This window comes from Protopterus annectens, chromosome 4.part0 (assembly GCF_019279795.1).
Source record: "Protopterus annectens isolate FY-2018-M chromosome 4.part0, PAN1.0, whole genome shotgun sequence".
In the NCBI taxonomy this organism is placed as follows: Eukaryota; Metazoa; Chordata; order Ceratodontiformes; family Protopteridae; genus Protopterus; species Protopterus annectens.
Window position 1 is genome coordinate 1,778,197,414 of NC_056733.1, and position 25,980 is coordinate 1,778,223,393.

Below are 25,980 nucleotides of genomic sequence, written 5' to 3' on the forward strand. Positions count from 1 at the left end.
ATTTTGTCCTACAATCTCAAGACATTTGCCATTTTTACATTTTTTTTGTCAGGACACAACTGCCCAAAGTGGGACTGTCCCTCGCAAAGTGGGGCAGGTGGTAACCCTAGAAGAGGTTGAGATGTATGCTGCAAAGACTCACATTCATGCCACCCGGTTAGCAGAAGGTTACAAACACTGGAATTCCTGAAGAAATCACATAAATAAGGCAACTTTTGCTAGCAGCAATTTAGAGGGAGTTTTATATTTAAGTTAGATGACGCATTAACAATATCCTCCTACTTGTTCAGAACAATTCCATTAATAACCAGATAGGTGAATTGCATAGTTTGAATATTTTTGCCAAAGTCAAGATCTTGTTATAAATGATACATTCACTATTCCATAGACAGTCACATCGATTCATTGAGCAACAGCACAAAACATTTAACCGTCTTATTGTGTTAGGCTTAGCTGGCTCACTGGTTCCTATGTTCAAGGTTTGTTTCTATGCTATCGTGCACCCCAACCCAATTTGTCCCGGAGTACCTTAGGCGTCAATTAGGGGGACCTCAGAGTTAGTATACTAATGCTTGGGCAATGTTTGGGCAAAGGAACATGACGAACACGAAATGTTTCGCAGTTTACAGCAAAGAAGGTGTTCAGTTATCTGGCATTCATGTATCATTTAGCCTTAGCATGTTCCATCTGTTAGTTGTCACTGGCCTGGCCAGGAAATGAACAGGCAGAAGGGTATACATAAGGGCACGGTAAAACCAACCCATGAGCAAGCAATCACGAATTCATGTTAAGTTTGCTAGACACAAAATTGTACTTTCAGCAGGGACAAGAGGACTGCAATTCGGTTTATGTCGTTGTCCGCGGTCCCTTTTTCACACTTTACACAGGGATGGGATGAATGCCTGTAGATACGCACCTCTGTAAGTACATACAAATATAATTGGAGAAACACGCATGCACACCTATTAACCACACATTCCAATAAAGCAAAGGCTTTATTTAACAAGCAGGATTACCACCTGTCCCACTTTGCGAGGGACAGTCCCTCTTTGGGCAGTTGCGTCCTGCAAAAAAAATTGAAAAAATGTCAAATGTCCTCTGAGATTTTAGAACAAAATTATTTCCTATATTTTATATAATAGTTGCATAAAACAGTTATTCTGTATCTAAAACACCTAAATGTTATAAGAAACAGAATAAGGAATTAAAATGCTACAATAATAAGCTTTTATTCAGGCAAAAAAGTGAAGTTTTGTCCTTTGTACTGTCCGTGGGTATGTTTTGCCCTGCAAAATCTGACGTTTGTACCATAAATGTCCCACTTTGGGCATTTGAAAAGGTGGCAACCCTATTTACAAGTGAACTTAGTAGGCAGGGCATAATCATGAGGGTATGTTGGAAGTATAAAATGCCATCCCAATATATAAAGTTAACATACATCCTTCTGTGCAGACAGAAATTATAAAAAATAAGTAAAATAAAAAGACCATTGCCTTCTTTTTGTATATTTCATGAAAACATTCGTAAATTATCATTTCCTGCCACTTCTGTGCTGTGACCCGCATTAAATCTAAACCTTGTAATTGCCGTCTTACATACAAGGCAGATAAGTGAGGTGCCAGCCCCAGAAAGTTATACCAATTATGCAATTATACATACATGTGCCACACATTGTGGGTCTGTCTTTCACCATGAAACGTATTCCCTAAAACCTATAACTAAGACATTTGATTTTCCTCCTAACACACACACACACACACACACACACACACCTAAATGTGTGTGAGTGAACTTACTTTAATTATATAAACTCCGAGTTACATCTGCCCTGCAAGACTGCAGTAACTTTTCTGCCTAAAATTAAGCAAGATATATGGCGTCAGTGGCAATATCTCAAATAGAATTAGGGATGACGTAAAAGAAGAAGCAAAGGAGGCGTGTGCAGACTCAAACCTCAAGTAGCTTTTGGCAACACGGTGAATACATTTTATGGAGACTCCACCTAGTCCCTTCACCTTGCCATCCATTGGTCGAGACCCCCAACCCCTTCCCAGCTAGCCTATAAACCTGGCCCTAAGCAGCTGCAAAAGGGTTAAAAGGTTGCTTTTTTTAGTTGAGCTGAGACACGGTATTTGTCAACAGTGGGACCGTTAAGTGCATTTTAAAGGAAAAAGTTGCTCAGAATGTTTGTTTTTCAAAGCTGTTTTCTATGCAAGTTTTGGAGTTGCATCTTGACTAATTATTAATCGAGTCCTTTTGAAATTGTTTTTTTCCACCAGAGGAATTTGAAGAATTTCGGAGAAAATAATTTGAAGGACGCATCATAACACGTTGTCCCGAGTCCCGCTGGACTGCCAATCGAAACATTTTTCTTGTTGCGAACTTTGGGTTGGGGGACCATGAATCTAGTGGGCACTTACCATCAACACCATCACCATATGATGCACGATTCTTTTTTGTTGTCCCCGGCTTCTAGATGTCACCAGGAGCGGCCCTACTTTTCAGGATGGGTGTTCACTAGCCCTGCCAGCGAAGTGACACCGGAATTCGGTTTTCAGACACCTTATGGTAACGAATTAGGGGTACCCGGTCCTGCTATCCACAGCCACGGCCGTTTAGAGGCTTTTTCCGGACGCCTAGGTCGACGTAGGGGAGCCAGTGGCCCCAAAAAGGAGAGGCGTCGGACAGAGAGTATCAACAGCGCTTTCGCAGAACTTAGGGAGTGCATTCCAAATGTCCCAGCTGACACAAAATTGTCAAAAATCAAAACACTGAGGCTGGCCACCAGTTACATCGCGTATTTGATGGACGTGCTGGCCAAGGACAACCAGACGGGAGAGACAGAGGGGTTCAATGTAGAGCTGAAGAAAATTGACAGTAGAGAAGGCAAGAGGAAACGAGAAGTGGTAAGTACTTCAAAACAGCATTTTGTCAGAAGAGCCTTTGTGTATGAAACTGCCACCAGAAGGGGAAAAAACACGTCATGGGGCCAGGGATTCTGTTGTCACAAACTGTACAAAAGTTCTAAATGGTAAATATGAAAATGCACATAAACATTAAAGGCGACCCTGTCCTTCCTTTATTGTGTCTTCATGGTCTCACATTCGTAGGCTGCAAGCAAAGATGTGTCGACAAATCTGTTGTCTATGTGACTATGTACAGTTTTCACTGTCTGCCCGTATTCTTGAATTTCCTTCTGACAGATTCCCTTATAAAATGTCAAGAGTAATGCTTGAGAAATACGTGAACAGTTCTGGAGGTGTTGAGCATTCACATTCATTTTAAACTAGATATGTTATGCACAGCTTTGGATGTGATTTTTTTTCCTAGGTCGCTGAAGAATGCGTTACTTTTTTTTAAAACACAAAACAGTATTTGTTTTACATTGGTGGTGTCCTCATCGCAATAAGTAGGACAGTATGGTGTGTGTGCACCCCACAATTTGAAAGAAATTCAGTCCCCCCCCCCGCACACACACACCACCACCACATACATATACAAACTCACAACTTGTTTAGGACAAATATTTGTTGCAGAGTTTGCTAATCTGGAATTGCATTTGTTCCGTTAGGTTACACATAAAGCAAGTTAGACCAGACCAGCAGTACTGGTTTACTAATATTTTTTATACTTGTGCATTTTCAATAAAAAGATCGATTGACATGCAAGAAAGACAGGTGCCTTGTCCAAACTGGACCGGAAAAGAACTGTAAGGGAGGCAAATGATTAGTGCTCAGGTCCTGCTTTAATGATAACCCGGTGGTGCATCCTTGCTCAAAAAATCGGGGGAAAAAAGACATAAGAAATGGTTTATTAACCGTTGCTGTGCATAGGCTGTTAATAAAATACGAACAATCTTTAAAATAACATACACTTTCTGAACAGTAAGACATTTGGATTTCTTATATTATCTAATGAATGTAAGCAGGAGTAACATTTGAGGAAAGTTGTAGTTTTGGATAGTTTTTGGACAGGAATTTGACATTGGGGATGAGGGCCTTTCCTACCTTAAGTTGTTGAAGCTAGCCAGGATTTTAGTGGGCTGTAGTACACCAGCCAAGTGAAGTTACCAGGGCATGCTACTTAGTCCTGACTAGTGATAAAACTGAATACAAATGTGTGGTTGCATACGCGCGCGCAAACACACACACACACACACACACACACACACACACACACATTGATTTTCAAGTTTCCCCACTAGAAAATCCCGAATTTGTACTGTCTGAGAAATGGGGGAACCGAGTGTTCATGGAATTTAGTACTTCGGACAGAGAACTACTTTACTACCAGATGTAGTTATGATTGTTCATTGTTTATACTATTGTCAGCTTGCATTATTGTGCGCTCTGCGCCCCAAGAGTCTGGTTGTTCAGTATATATTGGCACTGACATATCTGGGAATAATTCACATATTTAATCTCATAAAAACAGAATTTCGTCGTTTTTCAAACAAATTTTGTGTCCCTGAGCATGACTAATTGCGGGTTCAGCCTAGGCTTTGGTCTCTCTCGCTCTCTCTCTTTTTCCATCTCCAAAATGTGGAACATCACATAATGTGAAAAAACGGCAGCTTGTAGAACACTTACCAGCAGCTTTCTAACAACTTCAGCTAGGAAGCTCAAATTATGGCTAAAATGTGTAGCTTTATTCTAATATACTTTTGATGAATCGATTTATTCCATATTGTTTGTCACTGATGACAATTCTTTTAACACCAAATGTGTGAAGGACGACCGTTTGTTTATGGCACTGGAAGGAACAAGGACTTTTTGAGACAGTAAATGATGAATCTTCCTCATAATGGTGAGGAAGGTTACCTTAAAAAGTAGCAACAAAAATGAAACCAATATAATGAAAAAGGTAACATAAAATTCAACTGGTTGCAAAAAGAAGAGCTGCTATGTCTAAAATGTATATCATATTAAGGTATACTTTTTACACGTGGAAAAGTGGTATCGGGAGAAAAGCAATGTGTGCAGTATTCTATTTTCTATACCTCGAGCTATCCATCTGTTTACACACACACACACACACACACACACACACACACACACACACACACACACACAATAGCTAAATAAATGTAAAGTGTATCCGTAAACGAGGTCGACAGTTTGGGAGTGTTCCCATGTACACAGATAGATGGATATGGACGGTTCGGTTGGTGGGTGGATGGGATGGCTAGATATAGAACGATGGATAGATATAGATAGATGGCATTTTTGCATATGATAGATGGCATGTTTGCATATCTGTATGTTATGCGCTCGCTGCGTGTATGTCCTGTTGCTAAAATAAACTGAGTAATTATTTCAAAAGCTCGTGGAAAGAATTAGTACAGGATGATCTGAAAGTTTTAATATTTTAGGGTAAAACGTGTGTGTGGAAGGTGAGCCATACCTCTCATCTGTCCAGATTTTTCGCAGTGTCCAGATTTTTGCATCATATTTTTGGCCTTTCCTCATAAAAATATGTGGTTTTCTGGCAAGTCATTGGGATGATCTAAGGATTGAAGTCACTAAATAGTGACTCACATTTGTGTTTCACACTTTATATCCTTCAGAAAATGCATGCCAACACAAATTATTTCATTCTAGCAGCTTTCTAAGATTATAACATTAATATTTAAAATATGCCCCGCTTTTGTCCAGATTTCTTGAGCTAAGCTGTTGAGAGGTATTTTGGAGACTTTGGAAAACTGTTGGTGTACTGCTTTTCTTTAAGCTAGTTTAATAGCCAAGGAGGATGTTATGATTGGCTATGTAAAGATGGATGTATGGATATACAGGTTTATGCCTGTGAATGTAGTTTTATACACTCGCGTGTGTGTGCATGTTTACGTATGTTTGTGTGCGTTGTTAAAATAGTCTGAAGTGTTTAAAAAATTCAGGAAACGAATTGGTGTACAACGGGTAGAGCACTAGCTATTTTAGGATACATGAATAATGTGTGAAACTTGTACAGTTTAATTTGAAATAATATAGTTACAGTGACTTGAGTTTTTTTTTTATTTCAATGTTTTTGTTGTTTGATGACGTTTGTTAATCGGGTTGGTCCAACTGAGCTAGAAGCCCATTTTCAGTGGAGACCCGGGGAGAAAAGCTCCAGGAAATTACATAGAAATATTCACAGATAGGGTTACCACCTGTCCCACTTTGCGAGGGACAGTCCCTCTTTTCAGCAGTGTTGTGTGCAAAACAAAACAACAAAATGGCATGTCCTGAATATATTAGGACAAAAAATATTTATATTTTTTTCTTTAATAGTTTAAAAAAAACATTTTTTTGTATCTGAAAAAAAAAAAATATTATAATAAACAGAATAAGCAACTCAATTTCTGTCCTTTGTACTGGCCGTGGGTATGTTTTGCCCTGCAAAATGAACATAGAAAAACATATACTGTAAGTTATACAATGTAGTAAAAATAAAAGTAAAACATTGAATATCCACAAAAAATTAAGCACAAAACAGTTACAATAAACAAATAAAATGAGATCAGTTGAATAACAGAGTTTAGCAATTTCAAATATGTGCAATATGTATTTACAGATGAGGTGTGCAAATGTGCAAATGTAAAGGTAGACTGGAGTAAATGTACTATAAGAATGGCCAGTAAGCTGCCAAAATAGATGAACTACATACATAATTGCATTGTTTTATTTGTAGTGGAATACTTGGTAGTCACAGTATAGCTACTTAAATGTGGGAAAATCAAATAAAAAGAAAAGAAGCCATAAAGTTATTAGAGAGGTCGAGAAGTCAGTTAAAGGAGGAAATAAAAAGGTCGGATAGATGTTTTTGTTAATGAAGTAATGTTATATTTTGACAATGCCTACGTAAATCATTTCACAGAATTTGTCATTAAAAAGCGTCGGCTACATCTTACTTTTGTTTCAGTACTCTAAACCGTAGAATTGTCTTTTCATTTTAAGCCACAGTCGATCGGCGAAACCATGTTTTTGCCGTTCACACCACTACTGTGTTATTTAATCTGATTTAAAATCTAGTTTGTACTTCTTTTTTGTATTAGTTATTTTGAAAGTGAGCTTTTGCAATTCGCGCGTGTGTGTGTGTGTGTGTGTGTGTGTGTGTGTGTGTGTGTGTGTGTGTGTGTGTCGGGGTTCTGCGTATGGCCAAGTCTTGTTTTACTTTTTTAATGACCACTCATAATGTCTTGATATATGACGCTATTTTACATCTAGCTTCCGATTTTGTTATAATTAGAACATTTACGAAGTGTTTGGAATTTTAGTTGCTCGTCTTGTTTCCTTGTAAGAGCAATTTTAAATGCTGTCTATAGTGTACGTGAGTGGATATTTACGAAGCTCAGAAGATTGACACAGTGTGCAAAAATAGAAAAGCTCTGTATTATAAAAAGTGAAAATTGTCGAAGGTAGTGTGATGCTGAAATACCCTATCCAGATATTTTCTGATGTTTTTTTTTTAATTATATTTTACAATGCAAGTCCGCGTATATAGTTATATGTAATATAAACTGGATATTTTCGAGGCAGGTAAGATTGTTTGACAAAATGGGTATCAAATGCTTGACAACAAGTGGGTAAAATTTTGAAAAGCTCAATCAAGTGTTATAAAACTGAACATTGTCGTTGGTAGGATGTGTAAACACCCTTCACACGCCTTTCCTGAATCTTTTTAAATTACATTTTATAGTGCAACTATCTGGATTCCGTACGCAACATAACTTTATAAGATTGTTTGACAAAGCGGATAAAGTTTTTGAAAACATCAAGCATCATCATTGTTGTAGGTAGTGGGTTGCGGAAATACCCTAACCACCATACACAACACTTTGTCTGTTATTTTTAAATTGCATTTTTATAGTACAAGTCCACGGATTCCATTGAAAATTCAATTCAAAATAAAATCACGTCTTCCATTTGAACATTAACATAATCACATTTCTTTCCTCTACTTAATACCATTAACACGCCTTTTCTTGTGCTTTTAAATTACATTTTTTATAATGTAAGTACACGGATTCCAGTTATGCACAACATAAACCGTATTTCTGGGAAGTTAAAAAGATTGGCAAAGTAGATAGTTATAAAAACTTAAGCATTGTTGTAGGTAGTGGATTGCGGAAATACCCTACACAACAGCTTTTCTGATGGTTTTAAATTGCGTTTTTATAGTACAAGTTCATAAAGGAGTACTGTAACTCGTCATTGTGGGTCATTTAAAGCCTTGCCAATTACCTCTTGTGAGATTCAAACCCTGCACTATGTAAGGTAAACACCTTAACCAATATGTCAAGCCTGCAGATTCTTTGATAATACAACTCAGAATCTATAGTTTCATCCAGTTGAGCATTAACATAATCCCCCTTCTTTCACCTACTTAAAATCAAACCTTGCATTTGTTTACTTCCTTTTTGTTGGTACACTGTCAGTAAGAAAATACCCTTGAGTTGTGTTTTGTATGGGTTCTGCTATGAACCTGCAGATAGCCATGTAAGGTGTTGATGAAGGAATGACCGCAGAAAGAAATCTCTGCATCTCTGTGGCTTAGGGCTGCCTTGAACTTTGAAGTTCAAAGGTGATGCTTCTGAGTACTAAACGAGAAATTAATTAAGAGAACGACTGGTCGCACACGCTTTCTAGAGTATGTCGATCTGTAACAGTGGAAATACTACTGAGATTAGTATACACTGCTTGAGTATATATTTATATACACTTGTTACTGGCAAGTACCCTGTCCTTACAATACACTTACTATTTATTAGAGGGAATATTAGTAACGCTAGTATAGGAAATACCAGTGACGCTAGTATACACTGCTGAATATATATTTATATGCCTTTGTTACCGACAAAAATACCCGTCTTTGCAATGCACTTGCTACTTTGTAGGTAGTTATCCTTTGGAAGCTAGGGTTGTCGCCTCTTGAAATTCCCAGTTAGACTTTTTTTTACAAAATAAGATTTTTGCAGGACAAACTATACTCATAATCACTACAAAATAGATGGATATTTTTCGCTGTTGTAGAATTTGTTCTGTAACAACAACACTTGACGTATTTCAGATAGAGAAATTTGTTTATGCATTCAGGACGTGTCTTTCCATGTTAGTCCCCCCTCCTCCACCAGAGAACTGTCCAAATAGGGACTTTATCCTACTAAATAGGAGCAGGTGACAACGCAATATGGAGGAAGAGGAGGACTTGGATGTTACTGACTGTTGTTTTATAAGTGGTGTTCTGAACGCTAGCCATTTGTCCTTGGATGTCGTTATTAAAACATTGTTCCCTAAATGCATAACAAGTATATTAAGTTGACTCTGCATGTTGGTCATATTTTCCCAACGCTTTGTGTTAGAAAAAAATTCAGGTTTTGATGTTTATTTTCACTGTAGCCATTATGTAATGTGTTCATGTTTTTTTTTTTTCAATCTTATAGAATGAAATCTTCAACAGCTCTATGGGACACAGCGAAAAGAAGATGAAAGGAAGGACTGGATGGCCTCAGCAGGTTTGGGCTTTGGAACTCGGGCAGTAACGTGGGAAACCTGGTCTGTTTATGAACATCCAAAACAATACCATGAGGCTTTTACGGCTGGACGTGTAAGGGGATGCTTTTGCCCTGACATTTGTAGACCTTTTGACTCGTTTGTATGCAATCATTTTAATACAAAAGGCAGGAGTCTGCTTACCTGCACAAGATGATTCTAAGTGATACAGACTGTGGAGGGCATTAGTTTGAACATTGACATCATTCACTAACATTTAAAAAACTGACGAACAACAAGAAGTATCCAGAAGCGTCTTTTCCTGTTGACTTGAACTGAGTTGCCTCATGTAAATAGTGCTGAATGTTCTTTCAGTTTGTTGTTATCCCAGGAAGCAAAATTCAAGTTCCAAGTTTCCGGCGCACTTCAAGTGTCCAGTGTTTAAAATTGTATAAACAAACCACTGTGTTCTTTAATGTAGACTTTAAATGTAAAATATGTATCCGTTTTGCCATTGTTTGTCAGAAGTTGCTACGTTCTACCTCTTGGCTGACTAATCTGCAGACCCCAAGCCTTTTGTCAACTCATCCATGTGTTTGTGATGTTTAATGTGTGGGTATTCAGCTCAAGTGGAGAGAGAATTTTATCACTGGTACTGGTGCTTTCACAAAAATGTATTGGGCGTGTAATGCGTGCCCCAGTTAGTATACCTAAGAAGCAAGTTAGTACAGGACACAACGAGAAAATAAGAGACGTTACTTCAGGTACAGGTTTGTACATGACAAGACAGGTAAATCAAGGTAGTGAAAGTGCATGGGGTGGTTCATTCTCTGCAAACTTCAGATTCCTCAGTGCAAGCTGTGTGTGTAATCTACTTCTGTGTCCACATTGCTTCTTAAAAACTTGCAACAAACATCAGGGCGGGCAAACTGTGAACTTTTGTGTTTACTGTTGAACTTTTAACTACAAAAGTGAACTTTAGAGGCAGTATGTTTTTTTCTTCATCTGCATCTTGTGCTTTGTCCCCACGTCACCTACTATATATATTCCTTACTGCTGGTGGACTGAAGAGTGACCACTCTGCAACACGTGGTGGACTGAAGAGTGACCACTTTGCAACACGAACATCTAGTGGTCTGTGAAGGTTGTAGTGTCTTATTTTATTCCTACCCCATTTTCAACCAAATACCCCCCCCCCAACCAAAGTCTGTTTATTGGCTAGAAATTGCACGTTAAACGACATACTGTAGAACCATACTAAGAACCTTTGCTGGGAGACAGAAGTGAGGAAGTGAAGCAGTAGCAATGTGACCTAAAGCACTTTTGTCCCTACTAAGGGCAAGTAAAAGAACAAGTAGTGAAAGGCAGATGTTATGTAGAAAGTTGTCCGCAATTGTTGTGACTGAAAAGAACTAGTATGATCCAAAATTTTCAAATGTCTGTCCATAGAGATGCTGTTCTGATTATTTGTGGTATGTTTGGTGCTTCTCAATGGGTATAGCTTTTGTAATGTGTACAACTGGCAGAAAATCGTTTGCTGGGAAATGTAATTTCCAAATGTGTAGAGGGATTCTGATTACTTGCGAAACTTGCCTAGAGTTATTAAATGAATGCGTCTGGATGAATCTCCCCAAAGCCCAGTGACATTTTAGTAGATTAATTAAAAACAAAAACAATTAGCTGAACACAGTTGCAGAAATTCTCTGGTAAATATAAGGCTAGTGCTGCCTAAAACATGTCTTGTACGCAAAAAAAAAAAAAAACGGGAAAAATGGGAGTGACGAAATAGCAGACGTTTTACATTTGTACTAAAGAAACTTCCAAAAATATTACCACTACTAGTAAGAATAATACTAAGTAATACTAATAAGCGGATAATCACGCAAACATGATGTTTTACAGTACATACGCTTATGTAGAGGGTGTGTATGAAAAGGTCGAACTTGACAAATACATTCCCAGTGACTGCTAGTGCCTAAGCTCCGTGTAATTGTCAAGTTTGCCTTCATATCAACAGGCTGTGATTTAGGCCCTTGTTCCTCCTAGATTTACCGATGTTCCTTCTACAGTCAGACCTGTTTTTTGAGGTACGTCTTTTATCATCAGCTTCATGGGCTTCTATAATTTGCAAAGGTCAATGTTTTGATTTAAGGTCGAAAGTTCATTGTGTTGTCAGATGTGTCCCCTTTTTCTCAATACAGTCTTCATTTAGGGAACGGCCTACTATTAAAAATGGCAAATTTCTTGATTTTAGGGAAATGTAATTTCTACTTTTTCTTTAAATGTACTGTACAGATGTTCATGACTTCGGTATATAAAACTTCCAGACTTCATTATGTATATATAGGTTTTCAAATGCCTCAAATGCCCAAACAAATCCTCATTTCAGCAACTGTTTACTATTAAAGCAAATGGCAACATGTACTGATTTTAGGAACTATATTTTATACATTTTCTTAAGGTATGTCGCAGAAATGTTATAATAAGAGGACTTCAAAACTAATTGTCACCAGTTTTGATAATAAAATGAAAATCCATCATTTATAGCTTTTAAAGATGTAGTCCATTCGAGTCTAATAACAAAGGACTGTGTCCCACTTGGAATGTCTAAAAAGATGGCAAAATTCCATAGTACATTTTGTTTTACTTGTCTTACGAGTGTGTCTTTGAGGATGTGTTTGTGTTATATTTTGGAGGGTTTCTTATAAACACAGAACATCACAAACAGCACTGTTTCCGTAGAGCATTTCAAATGTGGCTCCATTAATTTTTAATTTTTTTTAACGGAATGGTTGATTTTTTAATTTTCTTTTACTAGACATTTCAGGGTAAATGAGTTAATTTCATGACATTTCAGTAATCAATCAGTTTTCTAAGTCAGTAACCTTTATATTCAACTTAAATAAACTGTTATGTCTAGAAGTAAAATGTTTAATCCTGTGAGGATCCACAACTCCTACAAGCTGCGCTCATGCTAAAGAAGTACACGTTCATTGAACTTGGACGGCAGTGGTTGTTCTAGTTGATAGACAGGAAAATGCAGTAAATGGGCAGTAGGAAAATGCAGTAAATAAGTACATTCAAAGAAACAAGACTAATTGCACAAGTACTGATGATTGTCATCAACAGCTGCGTTGGAAAAACACCGCTGATGAAAAAGTACTGACGATTGTCATCAACAGCTGCGTTGGAAAAACACTGCTGATGAAAGTATAATTTGTGGTGTAGTAAATATTAAAATCACTGCTACAACTTAATGTGCCATGTCTGTTGTCCTTTAGTTGCCAACATGACTCATACCTCTCAACTGTCAAGCGTCTAGGGTTTTGGTCATATTTTTGGTCTGTTCCTCAAATAAAAATTGTGGTTCTCTGGCAAATCACAGGGAAGACCTGAGGATTGAAGTTTCGAAATAATGAGACGCATTTGCGTTTCAGACTTCAAATCCTTCACAAAATGCATGTTAAAACAAATCCTGTTACTATAGCAACTTTCTAAGTTTATAAGAGCAATATCTAAAATATATCCCTATTTTTGAACTTTTGTCCCCCCATTTTTAGGGCTTTGTCCAGATTACTTGCACTAAGAGGCTGAGAGGTATGACTCATACCTCTCAACTATCCAAATTTTTGGCTCATATTTTTGGTCTATTTTTCATAAAACTGCGATTTTCTGGCAAATGGTTTGCAAATCATTGAGGACTGAAGTCCTAAAATAGTAAAATACATTTGAATTTCAGACTTCATACCCTTCAGAAAATTCACACTAAAGCAAAAACTACTATCAATTTAAGTTTGTAAGAGTAAGATTTAAGAACTGTCCCGTTTTTTGGTCCCTTGCCCCCCACCCCATTATTTATGGCTTTGTCCAGATTTCTTGATCTAAGAGATTGAGAGGTATGATATTTCCCCTAATGAAACTGTCACTAACATGTTTACAATATTTTACTTTAAATAGAAACCCTGGCGTCTTCACTACTTTAAGCAAAACAGGAAGTCTGAAACTTGAATTTCTTTCATTACTTAGTTGACTGCAGTCATCACTGATTTGTTAGAAAACACACGTTTTTTTAAAGGGGGAGACTAAACATATGAGGCAAAAATTTTAGACGTCTGTGAAATTGTGGGCCGTTCAGAGTTATGGTTTCAAAACAAGTTAGCCATATAAACTACAATAGCATATTTATCTTAATTTCTGCTTTATAACTTCTAAGTGATGCGTACATATCCACACAAGATATGCTGTTGTGTGGTTTCCATGTCAGACAGTTTCTTTTTAATAGTTCAAGTGAATTTGTTTTTATGTAGTAAATTGAAATGATTTCCTGAAGCATCTTATATGTTAGTCATAAGTCGGTATTTTATTAGAATTTTAATGAAAAGGGTGAGAAGGAGTTCTGGGGTCCACATTGCTGCTGCTTCTCACTTCCTCTTTGTTTGGCAATACAAAATGATGTTGGGAGAAATCACTCAGGAAATAACCAAAATAACCGGCCTCAGTTCTTTCTGTGATATGTTAAGCTTCTCTCTCTCTCTCTCTCTCTCTCTCCCCGTTATATTTTCAACAAAGTCATATTCTTCATATGTTTTGTAATAACTCTGAAGAAGAAAAAAAGAATAGACAGAAATCTTCCATTAAGTGGCTTAAATTACCTGAACAGTCAACTGATACTTTTCAAATATATATTGATTAATACTGCATTACTATGCAATCTGCTTTCTTGCTCATGCTGTGTGGTACTTCTAATTTAACAACTAGAGGGTAAAAATGGAGCGGAACCAGAATTTTCACTCTTGTTCTGTTTTAATTGATAGCTAAAAGTAATATATTCTCTCTCTCTCTATCTCTCTCTCACACACATGGAAACACGTCTCTTCTTAGCTAATACAAACATTAAGAAAAACCTGACCACACAGCTTAGCATATTATGAAAAAGTAATCAGTGTAACATTACAAAAAAAAGTTAAGCATATACATTTTTAAAATGACAAAATCAAGAACAATATTATTATTAAGGAGTGAGGGATTTGGTTATGCTGAAGATGTTTAATGTTCATAAAAGCTGTTGACATTTTCTTAACACATTTAAACACCTTTCAAAAATTACTTGCCTTCTAAAATATGGCAAGGAAAATAAATATAAAAAAATGTGGCCAGTTTAAATGTTCAGAAAGTGTATTTATTCTGTGTACATCTTAGACTATTTTGCTTTTCTTTCATTTCTTTTATATGCTATCAAATGATGGTGATATTTTCATGTCTTCTTTTCTAGTCTTAAGAGTTCAACATTTTGCGACTTGTTTGTTGTCGATGCTTTAATTCGTTTTGTAGTCACATGTTGATAATTTTATATTATCAGACTGTTGCAGTGTTCAGCTGTTTGTGTCTTTTGGCTTTTCCCGGTTAGGGGTTGCCACAGTGGAACTCCGGTCCGCTAAGGCAGTAGAGGTTTACGTGCTGGCTTGCCGGGCCTAACGCACAACCTTCAATGAAGGAATGCCCGTTCACACATGTCACCACACAGAAGACACTCTAACTGAGAATCAAACGGGCAACGTGTAACTGTGAGGCGACAATGCTACCGCAGCACCAGTGTTCAGCTGTAAAATCCTAAACGTAAATGGGATCAAATGGAGTGCCAGTAAAATGAAACAAAATAAACACACACACACACACACACACACACACACACACACATATATATATATATATACACATATATATATATATATATATATATATATATATATATATATATATATATATTTACTAAATTTTAAATCGAATGTACGGTTCATCAAACCGTACTTCCTTGAACTTACTTCCCCGAAAGTGCATTCCATCGAAAATGCACTTTTGCGAAATAAAAAAACTAACTAAAAAGTAAAATAACACACTAAACAGTGTTATGCAGGGGGACAAGCCCCCCTGCACCCCCTATGTGGGGGGATGTGCCCCCCACACCCCCCTACTTTAATATTCTCACTCCGAGATTGTACTACAGTGGGGAAAAGGGGATATTCCCTTACCCCCACTATACTACGATCTCAACAAAACGTTCCTTAATTGTACATCAGCAGTATACATTGATGTACAACTAAGGCAACATGCAAAACTGCATGTTTTCCTTTTTATTTGTTTACTTTAGCAAAGGTGCATGTTCAACAAAATGCACTTTCGCTAAAGTAATTTCGACAAAGTACGGTTCGATGAACTGTACTGTCGATAAAATAAATAGGACCCATATATATATATATATATATATATATATATATATATATATATATATATATATATTCTTGAAAGGCCAATAAACTTATCTGGCAAATACTAAGAAAAGAATACACTAAAATGTTCATTTCAAAGAGATGTGTACATTCAGTGCACCCGTGAATGTGTATTGAAGCAAAGTAAAAGATGTTTAAACAAATCAATCATTGTCATAGTCACTTTTCTGATAATTTTATGTTAATTTATTTAAATGTGTATTTAGTGCATAACCGTACACAACTTGTGGTTGGCCTTTTTTTCTATGTATTTACTGCCCCCATGCCTCCCAACCCAAAGACTCCCACCCTTCCCCACTCAAACAGCACAGCCTATTAGTTATTCTGCATCACTCAAACAACACAGCCTATTAGTTATTCTGCATCACTGATTGCTTGTGAGCCATCTAATACAAGAAGGCCATAATTCATGCAGCCATGAGGATATTTTGTGCCATTGCTATCATCCCAGTAATTATCATCCCAGTAATTAAGACATTTTAATGGCCTTTGAGGCTTGCAATCTGCATCATCACAGAGCACCAACTATCCAGATTTTTGCAGAATATCCAGATTTTAGCCCCATATTTTCAGTCTGTTCCTCAAAAAATGTTATTCTGGTGGATCTTTGACAAGTCAGTGAGGATTGAAGTCAGGAAATATTGACACATGTTTGGGTTTCAGACTTAATAATTTTCAGAAAATTCATGCTAATGCAAAACCTGTTATTCTATCAACTTTCTACATTTGTTAGAGCAATATTTAAAAATTGTCTCGTTTTTTGTTCTTTGTCTCTCCATTATTTATGTCTTTGCCCAAATTTCTTGCTGTAAGAGGTTGGGAGGTATGCACACATCTGCGCATGCACGTTGCACACACAAACTGAAGGCTACCACCAGGTAGTGGTGTGATGTTGTGTTCCCACCCTTTATGCAAGAGACTGTAGCAGCATGAGGCCAATGCCACCCTCCAGGATGAGATTTGCATATCCTTCCCAACAGCTCCATCAGATGACTTGAGTTACTAACTGAACCCTTTAGGTGATCAAACTACTAAATGCATCCAGGGCCACAGTTAGGGATTTACCTCCCCTCTATGGCAATGGAGCTGGCATCTGTGTTTGGTCTTAGCTTCTGCATTGCTGTTCCAAGATTTTCTTCATGCTCTGATGGATCCACTTGTTATGTACCCACATTTCAGCACAAAACAACAGGAAATGATAATATTGCATTTGTGTCAGAACTAAAATATTTTTGGTTTTAAAAAATTAATAATGTTGAATAAAACAGTTTTTATGTGCCAGGTTACTACATGGTTTTAGAAGGGATTCTGGGATTCTTACAGCTTTATACTTGTGTAAGCCTTCAGAGAAAGTTTTTTTTCTTAAGTGACAAATATAGTTGAAACAGTAGGAAACCTCTTGCTATCACAAAACTAACAAGTCAAAGTTTAATGTAAAATTAAAATGTTTTGCACTGTCGTGAAGAGGGAACATTCGTAGCTTAGTCCTCAGGTTGATATTTTAGGAGTTTTTGTGCTTGTTATCTAACCTAAATAAAGTTACCTGTCAACACTTTTTGATGTCCTCTGTTCTCTACATAATTTGAAAAGGTTTCTGAGATGCATTTTCAGCTAGTGTTTATAATGTCAAAACTTCATATGGCATACTGGTTTCATGGGTTTAAATCCGTGTCTACACTTTTGTGGTAACAACTGAGCATTAGTTTATGGACTGACCAGTTCCTCCATCAGTTCTCACATTTGTCTCCCAGTGCATGTTAAGTTTTTGTATGTAAATGTGCTTCTCTGGTGACTGTACACCAACAAGGCTGATACATAGTAGTCCATTTTGGTAACAAGTAGGACTACATGCTGCAGTAAATAGGAACACTGCCAACTTTTCATGCTGACAATCCCATCATGCACCGCATTTTGCAGTAAGTTCTTTGAAAAAAAAGCAGTAGGTCTAGGTATGAGTTGGTGTCCCATTTTGTGACTTTTGTAGTCCCTTCTTTTTTTTTCTCTGTGCAGGTTTGATTTGCTTCAGTAGATTGCTGTTGTAGATAGATTTAAAGTCAAATGACAGCTGTCATATTAATCAAGTAAAATGACATTTTAAATTAAAAACAAAAATAAATGGAAAATGGCAAGTATTGACCAAGCCACATGAGACTAAATATACAAGAAGGAGCAGTTGTTTAAACACACCCACATGCACTGCTGCAAGTATGTAGTCCAGTGCAATTTGATTCATCTAGTATGTTACGAGTGTCTGCATTTCAAGAAGAATGACTGCAGTTAAACATACACCACTTAAGCCATGGTGTATACATTTCTGAGGATTGTGGTAGTTTTCTAACTCTTCTGCTGTGTACAGTATGATTAGCCTTCTCTGGAGGCATAAACAATGTGTATAGCCATTTAACAGGGCACCTACTTATTTTTTTTTTTGCAGATGGTTAACTTGACAACGAATTTCTAGAATATGCAACATAAAACCGACTATGTCTGTAGAAACCTAGCATAAATAAAAAAAAGTGCAAGTGTATTCTAGTGATTAAATTAAAGATGCTTGGTAAAAATGAGAACTCTACCATTGTATGCATTTAGTTTTGTGTTTGGGATAAGCACCATAAGGGCAAGATGTGTTGAAGGTCTAGGCTGCGCAGTAATTTGTGTATAGCTCTACCATTGTACACATTTAGTTATGTATTCGTTGTAAGCACCGTTAGGGCAAGATGTGTTGAGGTTCTAGACTGCAGTAATTTGCGTATAGATCTACCATTGTACGCATTTAGTTTTGTGTTCAAGGTAAGCACCATAAGGGCAAGATGTGTTGGAAGGTCTAGGCTGTGCAGTAATTTGTGTATAGATCTATCATTGTACGCATTTAGTTTTGTCCACAAAATGAAGAAACCAAGGTACAGATCCACACAAAAAATTTATTGTGAGCACTTTCGTCTCTCTAATGGAAACTTCATCAGAATGAAGCTACTTTCACCCAACATCCCTTATATACATGACAAAACAGTTACACCTTACATCAATTAGTAAAACACAATTGATAAAAACAATTACATCTTACAGCAATTAGTAAAACACAATTGATAAATTAGTAAAACAGTTTCTTAAAGCAACCATCCCCAAAACTATGTTAAAAAAACAGGATAAAAATCTTAAAGTAGTTATTCAGATGTATAAAAATTACAATGCATAATCCATAAATAACATGCATAGACTTCCACAACAGTATTTGCAATGTGGTCATAAAAAGCAACAATCCTATATTTTCTTTTTATAGAAAGAATTGTGCCTTAAGTCTTAAAACAGAAGTAATGGGACACTGCACTATTAATTCCAGGTCCCTCTGATGCATTTGCCGTTATTTGCCATTTTAGTTCTGACAATTCCAAAAAGTCATTGAGGGGGGTTCCCCTCTTTCTCCCAAGGTTCACCTGTTCAATTATAACAAATTTAAATCCGTGTCCTTCATCCGCAATAATGTGTGTTGCTACTGCATTTTTACCATCCTTCTTGTTTATATCATAATAATGTTGATATATTCTGATCCTTAGTGAATTTGTAGTTTTTCCAATGTAGAAACTCAGACATTTGGATCATAGGGCTAAACAAACTACACCTTTACTGTTGCATGACATTATTTTCCCTCTTATAGTGTGTTTACCATACTTAGGGATCATGTCTTTCGCTTCCAGTATGTACTGGCACTGAAGACAGTAACCACATATTACCTTCCCTATATCTCTACCTGGATGGTATTTCTGTCTTTCCAGCATATTTTTTTATGCTGCAGTCTTTCTTGTCCACTATGTTAGGGCCTAGTCCTACTAGTTGTCTCTGTTCTAGATCAGTACTAAAGATATTCCAGTTGTGCTGAATAATGTTTTTTATGTTGTAAAGTTGCTGATTGATGATTGAGTTTAAATATAGCTGACCTCTTAAAAGTACTACAACTTTCTTGTCTTACTTCATTCTGAATTCCTCCTCCTGTACCAACCAAGTAGGTGTAAAAAATACCCACTTAACCTTTTGTTTATCACCTCCTGGAGTATATTATCAACATAGCTCAAAGGGTACCCTCTCCTTTCTAACATGTCTTTTAATGTATTAATCTGCATAACAAACTCATCATGTTTAGAAGTCATCCTAGCTAGTCTTACCCCCTGACCTTTTACTAATGTGTTCTTTTGATGAAGGGGGCTGACAGCTGGTGAAATGTAAAAGACTGTTTGAATAAGTGGGTTTTCAGTATATAGTGGAGGTAGTCTTTAATAATAGTAATGTGAATAGTGGATGATGGTTTCGGTGATAGAGTGGGTAAATTCCAGGAAGTCAGTGCTATTATTCAAAAATTCAAGGAAGTTGTTTAGTTCCCCCTTATCCTTCTTCCAAAAAATTATTATATCGTCAAGGAACCGCCCATAGAATGTTGAGTCTTTTGCATAAGAACTAGTGAATATATGCTCTCTCTTCCAGAGTGCCAGTACAATATTGGCAAAAATGGGGGCACATGCTGCCCCCATTGCCACACCCTTCACTTGCTTGAATAACTGCTGTTCAAAAGTTATGTTAGTGTCCCAACACCAGCTCCATCAATGTTCTTAATGTTAGGACCCTGTCATGGCTAAGTGTAGAGTACTGGCAGAGGTATTGGTAGAACCAGTCTATACCCGTTTCATGTGGTATGACTGAAAATAAGTCCTTAATATCTACTGCCATTTAGTTTTGTGTTCGGGATAAGCACCATAAGGGCAAGATGTGTTGGAAGGTCTGGGTTGTGCAGTAATTTGTGTATAGATCTACCATTGTATGCATTTAGTTTTGTATTCAGGATAAGCACTATAAGAGCAAGATGTGTTGAAGGTCTAGGCTGTGCAACAATTTGTGTGTAGATCTAAAATTTCTCCCTACAGCCATGATTGAAAGCATTCTGGACATTAAAATGCTGCTTGATGTTATTGAAGCCAAGCTTACCAATGAGCCAACCAACACTGACTTCCCCAACTGACCACCACAATAAGTAAACTTCTAAATGTTGTCTTAAGTCATTGTTGTCGGTGTGTTGGTGGGGGTGGGGGGGGTGTGCTTACCTGCATGAAATGTGGAGAGATCTACCCTGTATTCTCAAGCTTTCAATAGGGAAAATATTTAATACTCTTATTTTTTTCCTGAGTTGGTAAAACCCATTGGAAATGGCAACTTAGAATAAGAGGCTTAAGGGGCAGAGCCTCCACATTATTGGATGCAATGATTTAACTCCCATTCAGAAAAAAAAAAAACTGTAGCTGTTGTCTGCTTTAGTTAAATGAATAGTAGTAAAGATCTACAATGCAGTCACAAGAACATCCATGGTAGACCAAGCACAATATATATAACCTGGCAAGACAAGATGTATTTATTTGCAAGAGTCAGTATACTTATTGCAGCATCTTTCTTTTCTGCATACTGATACATTTTGCATATGTGTATTATTCTCATGTTACATTTTAACTACTGCAGCAAGGACTTATGTTGTAGGTTTGTATAAGTGAGCTGTTCACAAGTAGTATTAAGTTGTAGCTTACAGTTTATCAGATTTGGTATGTTTGATTATTTTAACATCTACTGTTTTGGCATACTGATGAAAGTTTTGTGAACTGTCACTGTGGAAAGTAGTTATATTTTCGTAAGAAGTGCTCACACTCAGGTTAAAGACAAGTACTTGTAGCAGTTGCATCACATCATTTTAAATCCAATCCTCGTTCATTGCACCATTGGTGCATTATTATCGATACTGTAATGTGCACAATGGTAGTAGTACAGTCTTTCCATACGACACCCTCAACAAAGTATTCCTTTTGCTTATTTTAGTGTGATGGTCCTAGTAGTTGCTGAAATCTTTGTGGTAGTTTTCAAAAAACAACAGAATATTTCTCTAATGGTCTGGGTAAGTTTACCATTTATGGTAACAATATCTTCATGTCTGGTTAACCGTACATGCGCACACACACACACACACACACACACACACACACACACACACACACACACGAACGCATGTACACAAACGGTCCTCTTTGAATAAGCTCAGAAATTAAATTTACTGTAGCTAATTGTTTGTAATTCATAAAATAGTCACAGAAACCTGTTTTTAATGAGGAAAATTGTATTGGGGAGAATTTAGTAACAGTTTTGGATATGAATGAATAATCCCTTAGGTGGTGGATGTTTATAAGAACAATGTCATTATGGAGGCATATTGCATACTCTGCTGATGTACAGAAATGCAAATACTGACGACATAATAGAAACATGGCATGATGGATAAGACGTGGAGTGATGGCACCTGGATTCAAGATGTAGGAACAGCAATGACGGCGATGTGCTAATTATGTGTGACCTCATAAAAGGTCAGTCTTCAGTCACCAATCACCATTAAGACTTGTGCTGTAAGCATATAAAACACTTGGCAGATAAATCTTTCTCAGGCTGCTCCTCATCCCATTTCCTGTCATATTTCCTGCTACCCCCTCTCCCTTTTTGTTTTTTACTTGCCTTATGACATCTTCAGTCAGGAAGAAAATACTTCACCCTGGCGTTTGGAAATTCACCATTGTTGGTTTGTCTTGGGAGCAAGAGGGCGAGGTTTCATTCTCTTCATTGTTGATTAAATTTGATAACTATAGTAATGCAAGGACCAGTTTCAAACATGGTCAAAGTGCACAGCACAGGAACATTAGATGTAGTTTATAAAATGTTGCGTGTTGCCACAGTTTTTAAGCGTAAATATTTTGTAAGGAAGCAGCTTCAGTGGTGTAGAGGCATAAAACCGTGTCTACAACTAGGTGACCCAGGTTTAATTAGATGTTCAGGAGGCTGGCAGAGTGCTAAGGAGGGAGGGAGGTGTGTCCATTCTGGGGAGGAGGGGGCAGCTGTGTGGGCATTCCAATGGCATTCTTACTGGGGGGTTGGGAATCATATCAAGAGGGTGTAGTCTAATGGGGAATTAGGGTGGGGACTTAGCTGAGCTTCTGTAGAGGTGGGGGCAAGATGTTGTATGTTCCCCTTGTATGCCCACCTCCAAAATGGAACCACACAGTCGGGGATTGGCAAGGGAACTCGGGTAGGTAAAAAATTACCACCCCCTGCAGATAATGAACAGTCCCCCCAAGTTGGGATCTATCTGGCTCCAGTTAAATTACTTGTATAGTCTGGGGTGAGTTGGAGTACAGGCTTACCCACCAATGGATGTGAAACACTAGGAATGACTTGTCAGCATGAAGCAGAGAAAAAAAGCAGCCCCCCCCGCCACACACAAAAATATTTAGTAAGGAAATGCTTTTATTAAGTGAATTAGACTGAACAATAAAGAAGGGTTGTTATGGTCCTAGAAGAGAAATACTTAATTCTGTCAGTCAGTCTTCATTACACAGCAAGAGCTTTACACTGTGCTAATATCACTGAAACCATCTATGGTGATATATACAGGGTATAGGAGTAACACTAATAAAATAGAGTTAATCAAGGATGCGAGTGAGTGACATAATATGAATCCAGTTGACCATTCAAAGATGATGATTAATAGATAACCAAATCCTGCCATGTTTGCATAAGAATTTGATGAGGATGGAGATTAGTGCAAGTTGGTGTTAATTAGAAAGCCTCAACCTTACATTATGATTTGTAACAAATTTAACCTAATCATTAGAAGAGTTGTGTCCCTTCTGTCATTTACTGACAAAAATATTTCTCACGTGACCTTCCTTAATAAACGTTTGTGATGTCCTCTTTCCTGTTCAGGAAATGTGCCTGTAGTAGACCTGTTCCTTCTGCCAAGTGAACACACCACATGCTGCTACAGTTTAGTTATTGAGCATGATGTCTGCAGGTGTTCAGTTTGTCCCAGCTGCCATCAAGCAGTGGGATCAATCCTTGTCTGTGATTCAGATCCAAAAGATAAGCATAAGAGACCTTCTTTAGCTGTGCCAGAACCCTCAAAGGCAGCGTCACTCAGCATTGTACTGAACTGGTGGTTAATGGAGCCACATTCACTGAGCAGAGCAATGTAGCACATCTGCTGTCTGACAAATTCAGTTTCATCTTTAACCCCTACTCACCTTCAACCTCCCCCTCAATAAATATCTTCAAACATAACCCCTCCAATGGTAAATAGAGAGCATTTCTTGGCTGTGCTTGTTAAGGGCAAGAGCACAGCCTCAATGGCCCCATTAATGTCCTCCTGAATGGTCTAAAATATGATCTATCAGGGCTACTGGAGTTACTATTTAACTATAGTCTCAAAACATGCTTAGGCCATGAGAGTAGAGGACCGCAGTGGTCATTCCTCTTCATAAGGGTGGACTATCAACAGAACCCAGAAACTGCAGACCTATTACGTGCGACTAGTTTTATATGCAAACCCATGGCAAGAATTATTATGGAAATGATCAACAAAGACATAGCAGACTCAAAACACTGAAGCCATCCCAGTTTGGCTTTGTCAGCAAGATGGTCATGTCTACTGAACCTGTTGGGAGGTTTTTTGAGAAGGTCACCAAGGCACTGGATGTGGGTAAAGTGGTGCACACTGCCTACTTTGAGTTGGCTAAGACATTTTAACAAACTTGTGAAATTAGACATAACCCCCTGTATAAAGTGCTGGATTGCTAGCAAGCTCATAGATGGGACCCAGGAATGTTGAATTGGCGAGACCACCTCCACAAAGAGGCCAGTCACCAGAGGGGTCCCTCAGGGCTCCATTCTGGGCCCCCACTCTCCTTTGGCAACTACTTCTTGGAAGTCAGTCCCTCAGGGCTCCATTCTGGGCCCACACTTCTTTGGCATCTACTTCTTGGAAGTCAGTCCCTCAGGGCTCCATTCTGGGCACACTCTTCTTTGGCATCTACTTCTTGGAAGTCAGTCCCTCAGTGCTCCATTCTGGGCCCACTCTTCTTTGGCATCTACTTCTTGGAAGTCAGTCCCTCAGGGCTCCATTCTGGGCCCACTCTTCTTTGGCATCTACTTCTTGGAAGTCAGTCCCTCAGGGCTCCATTCTGGGCCCACTCGTCTTTGGCATCTACTTCTTGGAAGTCAGTCCCACAGGGCTCCATTCTGGGCCCACTCTTCTTTGGCATCTACTTCTTGGAAGTCAGTCCCTCAGGGCTCCATTCTGGGCCCACTCGTCTTTGGCATCTACTTCTTGGAAGTCAGTCCCTCAGGGCTCCGTTCTGGGTCCACTCTTCTTTGGCATCTACTTCTTGGAAGTCAGTCCCTCAGGGCTCCATTCTGGGCCCATTCGTCTTTGGCATCTACTTCTTGGAAGTCAGTCCCTCAGGGCTCCATTCTGGGTCCACTCTTCTTTGGCATCTACTTCTTGGAAGTCAGTCCCTCAGGGCTCCATTCTGGGCCCACTCTTCTTTTGCATCTACTTCTTGGAAGTCATGGGCAGCATCAAAGGTCTGGCTGACCCATTTTGCAGATGATTGCAAACTGGGCGCAGTCATAGAATCGCCCCAAGATGAAAACATCTTATAAGAGTGTCTTAACACAAAAAAAGACTGGTTTCAAAACTGCGGCTTAAAGCTCAATGCCAAGAAATGCAATACAGTATCATTTTGGAAGTCAAGTCACCCAAGAAACGTATGTCATCATTGAAATGCCCCCAATAGTTGACTCACTAGTCAGGGATCTGAGAACATGTGTAGATGGTAACCTGACCTTAGACCAACATGTGTCGCAAGGTAGTAAGGAAATATCTCTATGTTGCTTAACTTTTAAGCAAGGACATAGCATCTAAGTCTAGAGAATTTATTGTACCACTGTAATTAGCCCTCATCAGACACATCACTGTAATGGCCCTTTAGGTATATACATGACCAGACACATGCAGCAATTGGAACATTCAGAAAGGTTGTATTTATTTTACTTTTGTTTACTGGGGACGTCTGACTGGACAGAGCTGTCCATTTTCAGCGGAGGCCTGGGGAGAAAAACTCCAGAACAACTAACATACTATACATAAGACATTTACATGAGCATTGTGGTTTACACATTCAGTTATAAAAATATGGCAGATAGTAAGATATGATTGCATAACATATTTACATAAGCATAGAGATTTAGACATACAATTAAAAGTATAGCAGGTAGTAACATATGATGGTTGTTCATACAGTATGTTTAGTAGAGATAATCTTGAAGACGTACTGAAGATAAGACAAAGGAAAACTAAAAAAAGAAAAGAA

The 25,980-nt window shown here is 37.9% G+C and overlaps 1 protein-coding gene across 1 annotated transcript; it reads left to right on the forward strand.

Annotated features, from left to right (window-relative positions):
• The first annotated feature begins 2,140 nt into the window (after window positions 1-2,140).
• HAND1 (heart and neural crest derivatives expressed 1) lies at window positions 2,141-12,621 on the forward strand. The gene is made up of 2 exons (XM_044069702.1): window positions 2,141-2,906; window positions 9,422-12,621. Exons 1-2 carry the CDS (start codon window positions 2,400-2,402, stop codon window positions 9,518-9,520), a joined length of 606 nt encoding a protein of 201 aa, XP_043925637.1. The 5' UTR covers window positions 2,141-2,399; the 3' UTR covers window positions 9,521-12,621.
• Window positions 12,622-25,980: the final 13,359 nt, after the last annotated feature.

Excerpts from the sequence above, each read along its gene's own strand:
- HAND1 (XM_044069702.1), top strand. The coding sequence starts at position 2,400 with ATGAATCTAGTGGGCACTTACCATCAACACCATCACCATATGATGCAC. Across the intron at positions 2,907-9,421 it reads GCAAGAGGAAACGAGAAGTG|AATGAAATCTTCAACAGCTC; the intron begins GTAAGTACTTCA and ends TCAATCTTATAG.